This window comes from Amphibalanus amphitrite, unplaced genomic scaffold (genome assembly GCF_019059575.1).
Source record: "Amphibalanus amphitrite isolate SeventyFive unplaced genomic scaffold, NRLGWU_Aamphi_draft 001646F_arrow, whole genome shotgun sequence".
NCBI classification, from domain to species: domain Eukaryota; kingdom Metazoa; phylum Arthropoda; class Thecostraca; order Balanomorpha; family Balanidae; genus Amphibalanus; species Amphibalanus amphitrite.
This window is the reverse complement of record NW_024883139.1, coordinates 104,656-124,437: the sequence shown is the minus strand read 5'-3', so window position 1 is coordinate 124,437 and position 19,782 is coordinate 104,656. Positions and strand designations below refer to the sequence as shown.

The 19,782-nt window shown below is 53.1% G+C and overlaps 1 protein-coding gene across 2 annotated transcripts; it reads left to right on the top strand.

The window, feature by feature from the left end:
- The first annotated feature begins 1,933 nt into the window (after positions 1-1,933).
- LOC122374359 lies at positions 1,934-14,150 on the top strand. 2 transcript variants are annotated; one of them, XR_006255203.1, is made up of 4 exons: positions 1,934-4,871; positions 5,476-5,650; positions 11,690-12,975; positions 13,347-14,150. XR_006255203.1 is itself a non-coding variant. In XM_043353051.1 (3 exons), the coding sequence occupies exons 1-2, from the start codon at positions 3,275-3,277 to the stop codon at positions 5,601-5,603; spliced, it is 1,725 nt and encodes a 574-aa protein (XP_043208986.1). In that variant the 5' UTR covers positions 1,934-3,274; the 3' UTR covers positions 5,604-5,650; positions 11,690-14,150. The 2 variants fall into 2 exon arrangements, 1 of the variants encoding a protein (XP_043208986.1); XM_043353051.1 differs by having other exon boundaries at positions 11,690-14,150.
- Positions 14,151-19,782: the final 5,632 nt, after the last annotated feature.

The window sequence follows — 19,782 nt, the reverse complement described above, 5'->3', positions numbered from 1 at the left end:
CTACTAGTTGAATTTTTTTTTTTTTTCATAAGAGTTTTTTAGTTTTGACTGGTGTACTACTTAAGTATAATACCAAAATGGTATCCTTTCAGGCCAGATAAGGTCAGGTCAAGTCAACCATTATTATGACTAAGATGTCTGAATGACATAAAATCCCTAAGCCCATCATCGTATTTCCCTTCAGTTTTCCTTCGTTCCAACGATACCCATGACGACCTATTTAACAAAGTTACTGTAGAGGGCAGGCCAGGTCAGGTCAGGTCAAGTCAACACTTATTATTACGCATATATCTCTGCATAACTGTATTTTAGTACAAATTGTCTCTACTTTTATGCCAAGGAACATCTAAGCTTTATCTGGCAACCCATTACACTTATGGTAAATCACGATCCTTAAATCTGACTTCTGACATTGCCGTGATCTAACCTGACATTTGATACTTCCAAAATTGTGTACACATTACCCTAGGTGTGCAAAAGTTTCCTGTTGTGTGCAAACTTTTGCATCCTGTTGTGTGCAAAAGTTTTGTTTTGATACACCCAGACATTTAGAAGATTTTTGGGAAAACGTTAAGGGGGCAATAAAGTCCCCCCACCGCGTGGAAGGTGGCCTGGAGGCCCACCGCCTGCTGGGTTAACTTCGCTATCTCTCAAATATAATGTTAAGGTGGGATACTGGTCTCGCAAAACAAAGACCACCATTAGACTCCCCGCGACAAGCTGCATCGAATCGATACCCATTTTATGTAAAAACTAAAAAAATATCAACTTTCACCTAATTTGACCTGACCTTGACCTGGCCTTCACCAGAACGTAACCTAAACTGGCCCCAAATGTCGCCTAACCCACATAATCGCATTTGTCATGTAAAATGGACCATAAAACATGTATCACACGACACTTTTATTGTGAACCTCAGTGACAGTAGCGGCGTAACACCTTCAATTAAGGGAGGGCACTGCCGACTTTTGGTCCCATTCTTTCCATGCAACGCCCATAGGGCTAATGTTAAAATGCCAAAATCAAAGGGGGGCACGGTGCCCCGGTGCCCTCCCCGTTCCGCCGCCTATGCTCAGTGACCTGACCTCTATGATCTGACCTGGTATCAGTGACCTCAAATAGCAAAAGATGTGTTTGACGGACAATGCCCAATCGATGATTTTCAATGGTGCTCCTTTTTACTCGTTTTTACAACACATTTCTTGAAATGCCTGTAAACGGTGAAAATTCGAACTTTGACCTGACCTGTGACGTCATCGGTTAGGCCGAGGTCAATGAAATTAGGTCACAAGGTAGTTCCCTGTTAGCGCTATCCAAAGCCGTTTGAATTTTGAAAATCGGCCGGTAACTTTCCGAGATCTAAGGGGGGTGGGTAAGTTCCGCCGATAGACCTACGGGCGCGGGTTAAGTCTGAACGGTATAGATGGCTCTTTGTAAACTGTTTTAGTAGTTATGAAACGCAGCAGTTTAGGCCTGGTAGTGGTACCTGTCCCGGAGCTGTCTATTACGTTTTGGTGGGCGACCTTCCTGACTGACTGGTGTAACTGTACCAATGCAAGTATGATGCAGAAAGAATGATGTCAATATAATGTAGAACGATTTAATGCAGAAAAGCGTCCTGCGAACGTTAACTGCTTTGGTCAGATCCTAAAAAGAGGAAGTCTGTCATATTACAGGGTCATAACTTCGAAACCAGAATTTGCTTATACAGTGTCCCAAAATTTGTAGATGTGGGTGGGAAACGACATCGAAATGCAGATCATTTTCCACTCTCACCTCCAGTTTTCAAGCCCAATTTTCCACTCCCAATCCCACCGAGAAGGAGCAATTGCGGGAATGGTTGTTTTACATCTGTCACAGTTGTAGATAGATTAATGTTTTTGATCATTTTCCCACTCTTTTTGGGCCTTACCTGACCGACAATTTTCACTTTCATCCTTTTTTTGGTCAGCAATTTTCCCCTCTGACACCCAAGCAAAAATATGATTTTGGTACACTGTGCTTATATGTATCCCCACGGTGAAAGGCTGGTTCGGATGCCACTCATTATACATTTTTTTAAGGCTTTGTGCAGTAACACTAAAATTGGCCTTTGTTTTTATTGTTAATGTTTTGCGTCTTCCAGAAAACCTCGGCATTCCTGTACCGGACTCTGCTGGCGCTCACCTACAACTGGACCTGGACAAAACGGTGGCGGGAGCATCAGCTGCAGACGCACCTGTACCGGACTCTGCTGGCGCTCACCTACAACTGGACCTGGACAAAACGGTGGCGGGAGCATCAGCTGCAGACGCACCTGTACCGGACTCTGCTGGCGCTCACCTACAACTGGACCTGGACAAAACGGTGGCGGGAGCATCAGCTGCAGACGAACCTGTACCGGACTCTGCTGGCGCTCACCTACAACTGGACCTGGACAAAACGGTGGCGGGAGCATCAGCTGCAGACGCACCTGTACCGGACTCTGCTGGCGCTCACCTACAACTGGACCTGGACAAAACGGTGGCGGGAGCATCAGCTGCAGACGCACCTGTACCGGACTCTGCTGGCGCTCACCTACAACTGGACCTGGACAAAACGGTGGCGGGAGCATCAGCTGCAGACGCACCCGCTGCAGACAGACCAGCACACTCGCCCGCTGCAAATGAACCTGCAGAGGACGCACCTTTGATTGAAATGCGAACGCCTCCGCTACAGCGGCACAGAAATCGGATGGTGGCCACGCGTGAAAACATGTCGTCATTTAACAAGGTTGCGCAAGTTCTCCCCACGATACGTGTACGAAATGATTCCAATGATGACAGACTGGATGGACGTGGTGTCAGACACAGACTCGATCCTGACTGGATGCCTCCCAGCAACGAGTCTGCTGACATGCTTGACCGGACGTGGTCCCTCGACGAAGTGTGTGAAATATTTCCTGAAGTGAGAGGTGAGATTCTTCCCAATTCACCCGATCACGCAGATTCGAAACCCATCACTGCAGTCACACGCCACCTACTCACCTGTCGCGGGAGCATCTGCGGACGCCCTCTTGCCACCCGCACCCGCAGCTGCAGACGCTTCTGCCGCACCTGCCGCACCCGCACCCGCTGCAGATACTTTGACGACCCAACCTGCAGTGAATGTACCGACAGCGAGTACATCTCGCGAGGATGAACCTCACCTGGAAGGATCCCCCAGTCATGGTGTCTTTTATAGAGTGTCGCCTACTGCTAAAACGTACGATACAGTAAACTCATGCCTGTTTTGTAAAAAGAAAATCAAACAGAAAATGCGCCGCCATTTGAAAACAAAACATTCAGACAAACAGCAAGTGGCGCATGCCATGACGGGGACAGCTGATCAACAGGACAGAAAGTTTTCCCTTCTTATCAGCCGGGGTAACTTTGAGCACAACTTGGAAGTACTGGAAGCTGGGAAAGGGGAACTTATGTTGAAGAGGAGACCCAAGAAGCCCGACATACCAGTCACCAAGTTCCTGCCATGTCCTGGATGCCTGGCGTTTATGTTGCGTGAGGACCTGCAGCAGCATCATCCAGTTTGTCCTGCAGACAACATGGACAGTCTGGACAACGCAATGATCACCACCAAGGCGGAAAACCTGCTGCGCAGGTTTGATCCAGGAGACGTACCTGAGTTCGTAAGGGAGATACGAGACAAAGCTATAAGGGACGTAGTTTGTGGCGACAGAACGTTGGTGGCATATGCCAACTACACCGTAGAAAGCAAAGGAAAAAACGAAAACCACTTGAAGCCAATAAAAACCAGAGTGACCAAACTAGCCAAAGTTCTCCTAGATGTACGGGACAGGAAGAGTCAGCCAAACCTCACTATGGATGAGCTTTGTGACGCTCGATACTTTGACGACATTGTGCATGTGACAAAGCAAGCAGCGGGATACAGGGAAGGCACTAAGCTGACCCCACCAACGTTCCTAGTGCCTACTGTGCCAAGAACAGTGGGAACTGCGTTGGGGAAGGTTTGCCATGTACTACTGGGCGTCAGTATGCGAGAAGGAAACACGGAGATGCAGAACCGAATCTCCATCTTCAAGAGACTGCTAGAAAACGAATGGGGCGATAAAATGGGGCGCGCCTCACTCGAAACATTGAATTTGAGAAAACAGAACGCAGAGAAACAGCTGCCAACCACCGAAGATATGAAACGGCTACAGAACCACCTTCAGACCAAACTGGCATCCACGATGGAGTCTGTGAGTAGAAAGCCTAGCGTCAAGTCATACAACACCTTGGCGTGCGTAACAGCCGTCAGCCTCATGGTGTTCAACAAACGTAGAGGTGGAGAGTCCATGAAGATTCGTGTCCGTGATTACACTTCAAGAGCGGCGTACACCCAAAACGAGACAGTCGTCAATTCGCTATCAGACTTGGAGAAACAGATCATGGACAAGATGTGCCTGATCAAAACGCGTGGCAAACGTGGAAGGACTGTGCCGGTTCTCATACCACAGATGGAGAAACGGGCGATCGATCTTCTGGTTTCTCTCCGTGAGTCGGTGGGTCTGCGTGATAGTGTACCAGAAGAGGCGCTCCTCTTCTCAAAGGCTCCGGAAGGAAGACTCGTAAACGGGTGGTATCAGCTGAAGAAAGAATGCAGAGATGCTGGTTGCCGAGACATAAACGCCATCACTTCAACAAATATGCGCAAATATCTAGCCACGATCGCCCAGATCATGAACCTATCAGAAAATGAAATGGATCAGATTGCCTCACACCTCGGACACGATATAACCGTTCACAGAAAATATTATCGCCTACCGGACAGCACAGTAGAACTCGCGAAAATAGCGAAACTTCTACTGTCTACCGAAGAAACGCTTGGAGCCAATCTCGACGATGATGCTGAAGGTCAGTACCATTTACCATTCAGAATACGTAATTTGTCTGAATAACGCATAAATAGCTTGTTGGTAATTACCGGTTGTTCTTATTTATTAATTTTACCATTCTCAGGAAATACATGTAATTGTAAACGCTAAAGCAAGCACAATTGAGCTGGATGTCACCGTGTTTTTCGGGTCGGCCCCATACATGTCCGCTTTAATTATTGTCGTTCTGTGCTTCAAAACAGATGTGCACCGCATGTCAAATCCTAGCATGTACACCAGCATGCGTGGCCTTGTCCACTACACCCGCGCAGCCCGTGGAATGAAAAGTGAAATTTAAGTGAGGGCCCATTTTCGACGCGACGATTTTCGACCCGAGGCATCAAGTGCTGCGGCTTGTTTATTCAGAAGCTGTTCTTATCTCCGTAACTGTAACACATCTGATTTACATACAATAGTTGCGGCCCAGTAACACTGTCCGCAGTTCGTAAGGTATCGAGATATTTATCCTTAGTACTTTCTGTTGTGTACTTTCGGTTGTGTTTGCTCTGTCACACTGCCACCAGCGGTCCTCGTGTGCCCTATCACTGTGTTGGGTCATAGTGTTTTGTCTGTGTGGCCGCCAGGAGCGTCAAATGCAGTCGGCGCTACGGCTGGCCGTGTCAGCGACCCACCTGCTCGGCCACGGCCAACAGGCAGCCGGCTCCGACGTCAAGTAGGCGCTACGGTTCCTGACGCCAGCAGGAGCACTTGACCAGCAGCTCACCGCCACCGCACAGGACCTGGCACAGCTCGGCACAGGTACACGATCTTATTGATCTGATGCTTCATAACGCTTGTCATAGTTTGTTTTCACCTTCGTGACCTTTACTTAAGGTAAATACTTAAGGTTAATACTATACTGATAAGTGCACTGATTGTTTATGTGTCCCTATTAAATTAGATCATGAAATGAGAAACTTTTACTGTTCGTGTGAATCGTGATCGTTCACTCTGATCCAGCACGGCAGACCAAAGTGTTCGTGTAATCGTCAAGTTCACTAATAATTGCGTATCTGATCGAATCGTTTCATTAACCGGAGGACCAAAAGAGTTCTTTGGTGAATGTCTATTTCTTGAATATTCACCACACAATGCACGTTAATCGTATCGTACGACGCCGGCGCCGTTGCGCCGGCGGAGCCGCGTCGCCGTCGTCGTCGCGTCGCGAACTGCCGAGCCGGCCGGCGTCGGGCCGGTCATCGCACACATGTGCCCCAGATGACCACGCGGGCCCCAGTACACCACGTGGGCGGCGAGGCTCGGCTGAGCCCGCCGATCGCTGCCGTCTCCTCCACGGCACAGTACGTTTTCTCTCAAACATGGCCGGCCCGAATTTTCGCCTCGCTCGCGGAAATTCTAAACGTAAGAGAGAAAACATTAGCGAAACAACAAACAGCTGCTCGCAGGCAGTGTCTCTGTCTGTATCGTACAGCAATAAACGACCACTAAAGCTAAGACTGTAAACTACGTCGGCTGCGCCGCGCGTCGGTCCCGATCTAAGGCTGCTACACTCTAAGGCTGTAAACTTCTAACTCGTACAAGACCAACCGGCTAAATGAGCCAGGAGCGACACTGCGACAGTGTGAACGCTGGCGACTGTCGGACGGCTCACAGCTGTTGGCTAATGGCTAAACACCAAACACAAATGACCGGCGCACAGAATGAACGACTCATTCTCGCACACGCACACGTTAACACCGCGAATGGCGGACGCAGTAAACACTAATAGATGGCCAGACTCCGACACTACTCGCCGGCGGCACAGAGGGGTCGTAAACGACTCACCTCAGTCGTCTCACACGCGCACATTACCACTCTGAGTCCATTTACTGTCCGTCACCGTCGCGCTCGAGACGGCAGAGACCAGAGACCGACCGCCTATTCCGAATTTCCGACCAGTGGCGGTGGCCACTAACACTTTGACCACCTGCACTCGGCTGTCGGCGCCAGGGAACACGGTCACCACTCGCTCCAATAGCCAGTGCCCGCGAGGCAGGTTGTCCTTTGTCACCAGCGCTAATTCGTCGAGCTGCACGTCTGCCGGGTCTGCGCGTCACTTCACCCGTGTGGTGAGCGTCCGGAGGTGCGGCCCGGGGCCGGCTTGCCCACTTGGAAGGCTGTAGGTCACTCGTCGGCGTCGGCGCTGGCTGGGCTGACCGTTTCCGGCACGGCATGCAGGCAGGTGTGTACCGCTCCGCAGCGGCCCTGCCACTGATGACCCAGAATTGGTGCCGCAGGTGAGTCAAAACGTGCTCTGCGCCAGAATGGGAGAGCTTCTTGTGTCGATCGGTGACTATCAGCCGAGTGATGTCTCCGCGTGCAGGTAGAATCACCCGGTGCTTGACCTTGAAGTCTAGCTGAGCGTGGCGCAGCTGGCCCCCGACTCTTAGAAGGCCGCTCGAGTCCAGGAAGGGGTTAAGCCGGTGCAGCTGGCTGTTCGGGGGAAGCCGCCTTCCGTGCTGGAGAGCGGCGATATCATCGCCGAAATGCTCGGCCTGTGTGCTGAGCAGCCAGACGCGCTCAGCTTCTCTCAGCTCTTCAGCAGTCAGCGGTCCCGTCCGCCGATCAGCTGCTGCCCGGCTGCGGCTGTTGTAAGCGAACCTGCGCACCCACGCTGTCACACGCAGCAGCCTGAGCCACGATGAGAACCGGCTGGGGTTTATGGCCGGCTCAGCTCCCCTGATGACGCAGGCTGGTGCTCTCATTTCGGCCGTTTCCTCGTCTCTCGGGCGCTCTGTCGGGCGGGGCGGCGCGGCGGGCCGGTCCTGAGGACGGCGCGACAGGACGGCGCGACCTTGGCCCCACTCTTCGCCCGGTGCCACCTCAGCCACCGAGCAGCCTCGGCTGCCTATGTTCGATGAGTTCAGTGACCCTGGCACGTTTTGCCATCGAGTCACTTCCGAAGCGTCCTGGGTTTCCTCGCTGACACGGATATGGTGCACGTCCTTGTTGACTGGCAGGTTCTGGTACGGCGCGCGGCCGGTGACCGTCCAGCCGAGCAGTGTTCTCACGGCGCACGGCGCACCCGGTGGTCCGTCGATCACCTCACGTGCCACGATCAGTTCTATGACGTCAGCGCCCAGAAGTACTTCTACTGGACCTCGAGTCGCACTCGGCAGATCCAGGTCAGCGAGATGAGGCCATTTGCCCTTCTCCCGTGACCAGTCCATGGCGTGATTTGACACACTCAGCGTCGGCGTCGTTTGGGCGTTCCGTATTTCGTGACGTGTGCCACCGCTGCTGACAGGCTCGATCACGAAGGACACACGGCATGATCTGAGTTTCACTTCCGTTTATGGTACTCAGGACCGAACTGTCAATGGGTCCAGAGATGCCGAGACGGTCGCTCAGGCCTTCGGTCACCAGCGTTACCTGGCTCCCGAGGTCGAGAAGCGCGTGGGTCGTGCAGCGCCCAGCAGGACCATGCACCGTTATCGGCAGTGTCTGCAGCAGCACCTTACAGGGTGGCTCGACCACCGCAGTGCCGACATGTTTCACTGGTGACGGCGCGCTGCCGGCAGCACTGCGCCGTGGAAACACACGGCCTCCGTTGTGCAGAAGCGTGTGGTGACGTTTTCCACAGTTCTCGTGTCCACAGTTTGTACCGGACGGGCACGCGGCGCTGATGTGACCTCGCGCGAGACAATTGAAGCAGAGTCCGTTACAACCGGCAACCTCTGCTCTCTCGCTCGCTGTCAGCTGTAGGAACCTGTCACAGCGCTCTACGACGTGTGTCCCCTGACAGAATACACATGCGTCCTCACTCGCGACCGGCGCTGCCTTTATTGCACTAATTTTCTGTTTTACGACCTCTCGGGGCGCGGCCGGCGCTAGCGCAGTCGCGTAAACACGCCGCTGCCGGCTCTCCCCACTGTTGACCTCGGCCTTGGATTGCTGGTGGCCCGTCAGGGTCAGGGACGCACGCCCAGCAGCCACGTAGCCGCGCAGCCAGCTGTCCAGGTCGGGGAGCGTGGGGCGGACGAGTCCGTTGTGCACAGAGTGCTCGCCCCATTTCAAAGCCAGCGCAGCAGGAAGCTTGGAGATCACGGCTGTTACATTGGTGGCAGCCGAGATGTCCGCGTCGTAGTGAAGGCACTGTAGCACACGAACCGCGGTGCGAAGGTCACGTGACAGCTCTGTCACAGCCGACATATCACCATCTTTCACCGGCCGCGAATCGAGCAGTTTTTTCATCGTCGCGTGAATGACCCGTGCAGGGTCACCGAACTCCTCCTCTAGCTCACGCATAGCCTCACCGTACAGAGAAGAGTCGCACAACATACCGCGCACTGATTCCTTGGCCGGCCCGGTGAGATGAGCCTGGAGATAGGTCAGGCGCTCGACGTCAGTCAGGTCGTCTCGATCGTGCACTAGAGCCCTGAACAGCGCGATCCATCTCGGCCATTCCAGAGCGGAGCCGCTGAACTTATCCAGGGTCACTCGAGGCAGCTGTGGAGTCGTTTGCTGTCTCACGGGCTGTAGCGGACGTCGTGCTTCCTGCTGGTGACGGTCGTCGTATGGCTGCGCGCTCACCAGTTGTCCGTACTGGGAGGACTGCTCCACCCAGTCCCGGGTGCGTGAGGACCTGTCACCCGGCTGCAGCGGCTCACGCAGCTGGGCGGCTGGCTCACTTGGAGCTGCGGCAGCAGGCCGAGCTAGAGCCTGACGGTCGACGGCAGATGGCTGGTGATCATACTCCTCCTCCTCGAGCAGCTCCAGCTCCAGCTGACGGCGTTCCGCTTCGTCGGCGAGCTGTTGAGCTTCGAGAGCTGCCCGCTGTCGTGCCAGTTCCGCCTCTTACCGCGCCCGCTCCGCCTGCGTCTCCGCCTCCTGCCGTGCCCGCTCCGCCTGCGTCTCCGCCTCGCGACGCGCCCGCTCCGCCTGCGTCTCCGCCTCTTGCCGTGCCAGCTCCACCTTTGCTGCGGCCGCTCGCTGGCCCTGCTCCGCTGCGAGTTTGCTCAGCGCGGCTCGGCGGCGGGCTGCGCTGATGGTGGACGACGCTGCGCTGCCGAAGGTCTCGCTGCGGGTATGGCATGTCCGCGAGCTGCGCGTAGATTTCGCGTCACACTGTGCGACCGCCCTTGCGTCCGACCTGGCGTTCGATTTCGCGTCGGATTTTGCGTCTGACATCACTCCTTCACTGCACTCGCGTCCGGACTGTACGTCCATTCACTCACTAGTTCACATACATCCGGCCCGGAGGACCAAAATGTTCGTGTGAATCGTGATCGTTCACTCTGATCCAGCACGGCAGACCAAAGTGTTCGTGTAATCGTCGAGTTCACTAATAATTGCGTATCTGATCGAATCGTTTCATTAACTGGAGGACCAAAAGAGTTCTTTGGTGAATGTCTATTTCTTGAATATTCACCACACAATGCACGTTAATCGTATCGTACGACGCCGTCGCCGTTGCGCCGGCGGAGCCGCGTCGCCGTCGTCGTCGCGTCGCGAACTGCCGAGCCGGCCGGCGGCGGCCGGCCCGGCGCGTCGGGCCGGTCATCGCACACATGTGCCCCAGATGACCACGCGGGCCCCAGTACACCACGTGGGCGGCGAGGCTCGGCTGAGCCCGCCGATCGCTGCCGTCTCCTCCACGGCACAGTACGTTTTCTCTCGAACATTTACCAAAAATACAGTCAAAGAACTTCACGAAAAGTAAATTCAGCTTGCCTAAAACGCAATGTTTTTAGATGACCTAGGTTGTACAGACACACAAACCCACAGACATACAAACACATATCAGTGACCTTGACCTAACTTGACCTGAAATGGCCTCAGCCAGCCAAAACCTAGTCGGATAGTGTAACAAAGAGGTTCTTGCTGGCTTGGCACCACAATACGTCAGCGTCATCGGTATATGATAAGCAGCGCACTTGATATCCAACGGTGACCCCAAACAGCAACATTTTTTGTTTGACCTGACCTGGAAGGTCACTGACTGACCTGAGAAGGTAAAACTGTGTATCATTGGATTCGTCTCTTCCCAAAAAAATCTTTTTAGTCTTTACCGCGAAGCTCTATCTCCAGCAGGAACGAAATGGCGCGGGGGTGGCAACCCCCCCCCCCCCCCCATGTGCGTTCTAGGATGGGAAAGTGGCATGTGCGGGCGAGGGTTAAATTGCGTAGTTGAATTCACATGCTGAACGAACTTCATCATCGGAACTTGTAGATCGTATAACAAAATGTGACCCGGGTTGCAATGTACAGTACATTCTAGGTATGTCAAGGCGTTAGTGTGACTGGTTAGTCAATCTGGTTGTGAATTTATCGTTGGTGGGTCCAGTGAATAATTATCAGCTTGTTTACTTTGTGTCTCTTGTTCTGGTGTAATTGCCTGCATTATCTCTAAGTCATTCGTTCCATAGATATTTTATCTACATGAAGATGCCCATCCAATGTCGAAACACTTTATTTTCTGCCGTCTGACTGCTTTACACTCGTGATCGATGGTATCAGCATTCTCCTTGGTAGAAAACGAGTAAAATGAGATGTTCAAAGGTCATCGACCATCACTGTCGTCAAAATATTTCAGTAAAGTCGTACCCTATTTCGTTTTCGGAAACCTCCTTCGGGGAAATAAATCCAAAGTAAAGCTAAATTTGTCAGTTAAAAGTCGTGAAATCAAGCTCGCACGATGTTTCAGCTCACATTCCCTAACTTGAATTCCTCCAATGAAACGGCAGGATAATAAGCGTCAGGGCATCTCTATGTATATAAGACCTCTATGATCCGTTCTACATGAATGGAAAGATGTGTTCTGGAACAAACGTTGATATTATATCTCTTGATTCACAGGCATGCACATTGACCCAGCAGTGGTGCAAGAATGCGAATGGCAAGCTCTGCACTGATTCCTCCGTTTTTAGCATTAGTGTTTCGCGTAACTTTCCGTTAAACGGACGGGGCCGCCGCCGGCCCCGGCCGCCGCCGTGCGAGTCGGCCGCCGCGCCGCTACGGACGACTGGCACACGCCACAAGTGTGATGGATTTTCGGCCAACGCGGCGACACCGGCGTAGCGTTCAATTGGCCGCGCTGCCCTGACGCTCCGGTGACGGACAGGTGGACCGAGGGCGCCGCCCGCCCATCCCTCCGGACCAGGCCAGGCCGGCCGATCTGAGGGAGGTAGGGAGGAGCCGCGTGGCTGGCCGAATGGACGGCCGCGCCGGGCCATTGTCACTGATTGTTGGCCATTGTCACTGATTGTTCATTGCCGCACCGAGGTCCGGCGATGTCACCGGAATGCCGCCACTGGTTTGAGTTTCCGCGAAACCGGCTTGCCCAGAGATGTTTGTCACTGGCATTGCTATGTGCTATTTGTGATGTTCATATATACCATTCCCGTTACGGAGTACATATCTTGTTTTGAACGTTAAGTTCCGATATACGAACTGGCCGTCTGAAAAAGAGCCGCACGTGCACGATGCTTGTAGATATTCCTGACGACCACGAACCGACCACGAATCAGAACTGCGCCTCTCGTAATGGGAGTGCGAGTAGTTGTTGCGAGTTAGAGCTCCTTGGCGAGTGGCTGACTCTGAACTGACTGACTAAACACCGGTTAGCTGTTTCACCAGCAGTCCCAGTGGAGGGAAGTAGGCCCAGGCGAGCAGGGTGTCGCAGCGTAAGTCCGACGATGGCGGCGCAGTAGTCGAATGGCGTCCACATTTAGCCGACGAAGGCTGCGCTGAGCGCCATACCCGCCTCACCTTATCTCCGAGTCACGTGTTCATGACTGACACGGGCAACCATACGGCCCGTCGTTGCCCACGCGCACCCCAGACGGGGCCGCCAGTCGCGGCCCCGGACACGTCAGTCCCCAGATCTGCAGTGATGTCGCCCGGCTCTGACGATGGCGCACAGCCGCCGTGTCCGCGGTCTCCGTCGCCGCCGCGGTATGCGGCGCTGGGCGGCGACTCGTACATGTCGCGGTCTCGCCATTGGGGGCCGAACGATTCGCGGCTCCCGCCGACCCCGCCGGCGACGAGTTTCCTCCGGCGAGTCCTGCGCCGTCTGGCGTGGTCGACGCTGCCCGGGAGGTTCCTGGCTGGCAAGCTGCTGCTGTGTCTACCGACGCACAGAGGTCAGTAGCTCCGGTGCCGGCCCTGCAGTGCTCTGAGAGAGCGTCGAGACCGCCTAACCGATTCTGTCCCTAATTAAGGTCTTTGTAAATATGTGTTCATCGTGCATCGTTTGTGATGTGAGCCGCGTGATCAGCTGCTAACTGATAATTTTTACTGCGATTTTGCTGTGGTCGTTGCTGGCGAATTGTTTAGTAGTGTCGTGGCAAGCTGGTTGGGGACGCCCGTCTGGCTGTTCTGTTGACGGAACGCGCCGATCGACATGGCATGCAGCCATCCAGCGCCTCAAATCGGCGAATCTGTCCAGCGTGGTCTCAATGGAGTGCTGAGCGGTGCTAAAGGACATGGTTATTTTCATGCGTTCTGTTCACAGTTTTGTCGTGGCTGTGCTGTCCGCGGCCGTGCTCCACGGTTGCGACGTCTGCGGCCAAGCTGCCCGCTGCTGAGCTCCGCGGCCGAGCTGCCAGCGGCCGTGCTCTGCGGCCGTGCTCTGCGGTCGTGCTCTGCGGCCGTGCTTCCCGTGGCTGGGCCCTCCGTGGTCCCGTGATCGTGGCCGCGGCGAGGGTGCCGCGACCTGCGCGATGCCGTGCGCTGCAGTGATGGCGCCGCGCACTGTGCAGTGATTTTGCCGAGCGCTGCGTACGCGGTGGGTGCCGCGCGCCGCGCTGTTGAGCGTGCCGTATTCGGACGGTGGCTGCCGCGCGCAGCGTGGTGATTGCTGCGCTCTGCCATGAGTGCCGCTCACTGCCGTGGCCTGAGTGCCGCGCTCGGACGGAGTGCCACGCGCCGTTGTGTTGCGTCGCCTTCTGCCTTTTGATATGTGCTATCTCCGAATTTAATGTTGCTTGTTGCCGATGTTCGCTTCTTTTCGTTAAGAGGGTCGGGTATAGTCGGTCGATTTATTCGCACCGTTTGATTTCGTACCGGCTTCTCTTCTGTTTCTTATTGTTTTCTGCGATGTCACTTGTCCGATTTTATATCTGATTAATTCACGTCACTTAAGTATTTATTTTATATTGTCATAATAACTTACGGCGCTGTTCCTTTATTTTCTGTTTAGTTGCAGCCCTAGTACCTTAATTTCCGATGTCTCTTCGGTTTGTTGTCGCTCGCATGTTCAGAGAGTCCTGGTTGGCCGGCGCGAGCGGCGGTTGTGGAATACAAGCTCGTCTGTGAAGGTTGTGTGTCGGAGCCGGGTTGGCGAGGCGGGACCCGTCTACATTTCAAACACCATTGCATTTCTCTCATCAAGACGCGTCGAATGATGAATAATGTGACCTCAAACATAGGCGCGGGAACCGGGGAGGGGGCAGTAGGGGCAGCTTGCCCCCCCCCCCAACTCTGGGGCCGTGGGGCCGTGTATCTTATGGTCAGGGCGCGTGTTTGAATTTATTTTCGGGGGTTGGGTCACTTAACTTGACCTGGTGACCTGACCTTTGATGACCTGGAGCTAAAATTTTCAAAGCCTGTACGGAAAAGACGTATAATAAGCTGTACCAAACCGTTTTTGAGATGTCAGCGAAAACCTGGGGGGGGGGGGGGGGCGTGAAAACGCCGAGCGGGTTAATGAACCAGTAAGACGCCTTTCGGGGCGATACGCGAGCGAGCAAAAGGATGAGCCCTGCAAGTGCGAAACTGAGTGGGGGTATTTCCAACTGACTTTTGCACGGCACCCTGCCAACCGGTCGCTATCGGTGTATCAAATCTGAGCACAATCGGTCCAGCCGTTCCTGAGATCTGGAAGCGGCACCCTCCACGTGCGCACGTGTAGTACACTTCAACGTTGGTCGTTGACGCATTGAAATACATTGCCAAGTTGCTCATAGGTACTCAGAATTTTCCGCCATTCTACGAAAGCTTGCTTCGCTCGCTCCGCTGGCTCGCTTGTAATAAAGCACGTAAAAAATATGTCAACTTAAAGTGCAATTTAAAAACAAAAATGTACGTCCACCTATGCACTACATTTCAAAGCAAAAAAAAAATGTCCACTTATACCGTTATCTCAAGACAAAAAAAAATATGTCCACCTAAAAGTACAGTCCACCGAAACGCTTTTTTGCACCCAAATTCGACCGGCTACCACATCAAAACTAACCGGCATAGGACAGCGGCCAGTTGATATTTTCTTGCTACCTACCTGACGTGTGCTGCCATCTAAAAGTCATCCTCCCAGCATGCGTAGTTTTCAAGTCCACCGAAAGACGAAATACGCTAAAGTCCACCCATCCCGGAATTTGGAATATGTGTGAATGTTTGAGCCATCGCTAAAAAAGTTAGCTGGCAGCGGTGTTTATATGTCTTGTATGTTTGTAACAACGACTTTGGTAACTGTGAAGAGTGAAGACACATTTATGTTCTGAAGGCCGCGAACGTGAGAATGTATAATGTCTATATGTAGCATTGGCGCGTCGGCTGAGCATTGTGTAGTGTTGCTGCGAGGCGCAACACGGTGGGGGAGTATGTAGTGGCCGACGGCCGCTCTCCGCCCGGTTACGGCCGAGCCATGTGGTGGCCACGTGCGTCCGGTGGTCCCGCTCGAGGCGAGGCCCGGCTCGGGTCACGTGAGGGCCCGCTGTCGTGATTGGCCGCCGCCGGCGTGTGCCGCGAGGGAGGAACGAGGTGACCTGGGGCCGGTGCTCGCTGCGCCGACCCACTCTCTGTCTGTGACTCGTGCGGTGAGGACGGTAAGAACAAATACAGCGTCCTACTAAGTGCATCTTTGTGTGGTGGGCGGTGACATAAGTGGCGGAAGACGGTGCGAGCAGTGCTAATCGTGGCTGCTCCTGATACCTGTCTTTTTGTCCTGGGGCCCACTACTTTCTCTCTCTTTTTCTCATTGAGGGTGCGGAGGGAGGCGGCTGCGGTGTCTCGCCATCGAGTCACCGAAGCTGACCGCGAGTGAAGTGTCTTGCCATCGGGATACAACACTCGTGGCCTCCTCGTTCCTGGGGCGGCCAGTCGGTTTCGGTCAATCTCGCCATCGAGATCCCGGAGCATCTCAGATCCGTCTGACCACAGCAGCCTCGCCATCGAGGGGCTGTGGTCACTCGGCGGCTACCGCATTCCTTCCCATCCTCTACCAAAATCCACTTTCTCCTCACCCTGCACCACAGCCAGTCAGTCAAATCAAGTGTCGCTGTACGCAACTACAGACCAGAGGACGGCGTGGCGACATATGGCCGTAATGTGTTTTGACAGCATACGGCTCGTAAACTGCTACAAGGGCTGGAGTTCAAAACTTGCACGTCCGGATTTCACCACTGAAAACCAATTTTGACTCTGCTTCTGGCCACGTCCTCTGGCTTCCATATGGCCTTGTTTGCGAACTCGGTGCCTACCTGAGCTTCTCGCCGTGCCCGAACTCGTCGACTCGGCCGTTGCCTTTCCCACTCCGGGCCGGACCTCGCCTCTGAACGGCCCACCTACGTTACAGTAACGGGCAGCCCGGCTGGAGCCGGGCCATCGCAGGCGACCCCAGGGACCGTCTCTGGACGGACGCCCCAGGCACCCCGCGGAGCCGGCAGCGCGCAGCAGCCCCGGCTGACAAATGAACGGAATTTTCTGCCAACTTTAGCACGCTTTGAGTTATGGTGCTGATAACGACGCATGGAGGTTATTATTAACTGCTCTGAAGTTTTCACTTCAGAGACGTATGGCTTCAAAGCGAAGTTGATTGGCGCCCTCTTAAGAACAAATTAAATGTTTTGGCGAAGTGTAGCCCTATTTTACTGTCGACTAAAACAATAAATTACACCTGCTCGGTCTATAGACCGACACATTAAATCATCCCGGCACCGCCTGTCAGTTGCGCCTTAGGTCATATCGCTCACACCGCGGATCTCACAGCGGTCAGCTCGGAACGAACACCGCCGCAGGGCAGCCTGCACACTGGCGGCGATTGGCTGCGGGTGTATCGAGGGGGCTGGCTGCTCCGCATCATTTCCAGCGTCCATCTGTCACCGCCGTCCGCCGGCCACTCTGCCCCGCGGCAGCTCTTACGAATCACCAACAGGACCTGTCGGTGGCGACGGCAGCTGAAATCCGTCCGCAAACACCACCGACATCGCTACCGCTCCGCTGTGGACTCAGCACTCCGAATCCATTCCGCCGCTGTTGCCGCTGAAATGTTCCTGGATGCTTCTGTCTGTAATCAAGCAATGAAGCATGCAGCCTACATAAGGTAATGTAATGAAGTTGTTTTCAAACAGGCGTGCGCTAGCTAATATTAGAACAATTTGTGTTGCAAACATGATGGAAAGGGAAGGTACGCCATATTTATTGTGCAAAAGCCGGATACTGAATATTTGTCAATGTATCAAGGGCTTCCCCGAAACATTGTTGAATTTGGCACAAACCCATTTCTGATTGTATCATTCTCACTTTACGGCTTTTTATAGCAGCAGGCCAACATCAGTTAACACCTTCACCAAGTTCCCGTCGGCCTTATTTATAGTCTGGGCCCGTTTTCTTTAGGCGGCGGGCCATTATCAAGATTGGCGGTCGTCAGCACGCCGGTCGGCCCTCGGACGGCCGCGGCGGCCTGTAAACACTCGTCCGTCGGCGACGACGCGCGCCAAGTGTCGCCGTCGACGAGGTGTCATCGGCCGCGACGCCAGGTGTGCGCGCTCAGCGGCGACACCCGGCTCCGGCGCGCGACAGTAAACACGCGCCGACGAGAGGCCGAGGCAGGGTGCAGCTGTGGCCGGAGGAGGGTGCATGAACGGTGGGAGCAATGATGGATGGTGGAGGGTGGTGAGATCAGTGGAAGGCTGGTTTTAGAGGCGGGATGGGAATGGGAAATATATGAAAGTAATAGACTGAAGAAAGCTAAAAACGTAGAAGAAAATATATGACGCATTTTGATGCACCCAGGGTCGCCTTGGAAACTGTTCAGCCATGGTGGCAGCGATATTATGCGTTTATTTCCTTGAAATAAAGTGAGTTCATATCCCGGATAAAAGTAAGTATCTCCTAATTGCTGTAATAAAACCGCGTATGTCTGCATACAAAGTTAAAGCTCTTTTGTAATGCCCAGATGTATCCGATCATTGACGCACGCTACAGAAAAAGCTCCATTTCCATGATGTGTCCCTATGGCACGGGAGGCGTCCCAGAGGTCATCAGCATTCTGTGTGGCGGCGTATTCCAGGGAACCATCCTCGGACCGTCCCGGTCATCACCTGCGGCTCAGCGTCAGTCTCTGGCTCGGTGCGCCGAGCGCCTAGTTCGGTATGCTGGCAGCACGGCGCGCACAAACTTACAGAGCGGTGACCTTTGATCGCAGGTCGCAGGTGGCAGAGACGGCAGCTTCCGCCTGTCCAGGCTGGAGCGCAAAATCCAACAGTAGACTGCTTCAAAGACCTTTTATTTAGTTTGGAAATAGGTAAGCCACCTGCCTTTGCAGAAATCGGAGTCTTGCTATTACGTACAAGAAATTAACCCGCGCCCCGCTGGGCTATTCAGCCATACGCGCCCTGCTGGGGGGGGGGGGGCAGATTCTGCCCCCCCCCCCTGTCTAACTTCCGAACCGATGGTCGTAGAAAGACGGGGAAAACGGCAATTGAAAGCTCTCAACAAGGCGGATCTTAGGAGCCCAGATTTTTTGCTTAAGTAGGTCAGAGGTCAGGTCAAGGTCAGGTCAAGGGTACAAAATGCAAGTTTCTACAGTATCGGCCTTGCACCGTAGTTGCCGAAGAATGGACTGAGACTGATTGCCCAAAACGTGTTCTTAGACTACCAAGACAATATTCGTTGCACACAATGTCATTCAAAGGTCAAGGTCAAGGTCAGGTCAGGTCAGGTCAGGTCACCAAAAACAATATATAGAAAAGGGCATGTGCGACACATGTTTTATGGGTCATTTTACTCATGGAATTCAATAGGCACACTCAATAAGTGATATGGACCACCTCTGGATGAATTTCAGGTCGAGGTCAGGTCAAGGTCAGGTCAAGTGAGGTCAAATTTTGAAGTTGGTTGTTAAGGCCTAAAAAGGTGTCTATCCGATGCAGTTTTTCACGGCGAATCGAATGGTGCTATTTGTGTTTCCGTACGAGGTCTAGAACTTCAAAAAAAACATTTTTCAAAAATTTTGTGTGTCGTGACGTCATAAAATTTTGAATAACTCCCACATTTTTGAACCGATTTTTCTAAAAATTAGTATGTAGGTGCACATAGACCAGTTCTTTGACATATATTCCGGTTTTTTCGATAAACCCAAAATTTTGGATTTTATAAATATTTTCCCAAAAAAGTCAGTTTTTTGGAAAATTTTTGGCCAAAATCCAAAATTTTCAAAAAACTGAGATAGCCATTTGATAGACAAAGTAGAATCACGTATAACCTTTTTTGTTACGTCTTGATTCCTTTAAAACTGAAGATGTTAGCGGCGTTTGAAATTTTGCCGTTTTTGAGGCGAAAATGGCGAACATGACGTCACTAAAACGTCAATTTCTCAAAAATTTTCCGACGGATTTCGCTCAAATTTTCAGGGAACGTGTCAAATTCATGTATGATAAGGTACTGAAAGTTTGACGTCGCTGGCGTAACGCGTTTAGAAGTTATTGGCAAAAAACGGGAGGGGGGCAGATTCTGCCCCCCCCCCCCCCCCAGCGGGGCGCGGGTTAAACTAGGATTGGTTAGGAGACAAATCAATTCCCTGTGATCGTCTAAAACGTAACTCAGTTTGAGTTATAGCCCAAGATACGACTGAAGATTGCCAATCCTTTTGCAAAATAGCGCATTTCACAACCTTAATAGCAGCATTCATTATCCTGTGTGTCTACTCAGTTCGCCGCCACGGTCCGCTC

Excerpts from the sequence above, each read along its gene's own strand:
- LOC122374359 (XM_043353051.1), top strand. The coding sequence starts at position 3,275 with ATGCGCCGCCATTTGAAAACAAAACATTCAGACAAACAGCAAGTGGCG. Across the intron at positions 4,872-5,475 it reads TCTCGACGATGATGCTGAAG|GAGCGTCAAATGCAGTCGGC; the intron begins GTCAGTACCATT and ends TGTGGCCGCCAG.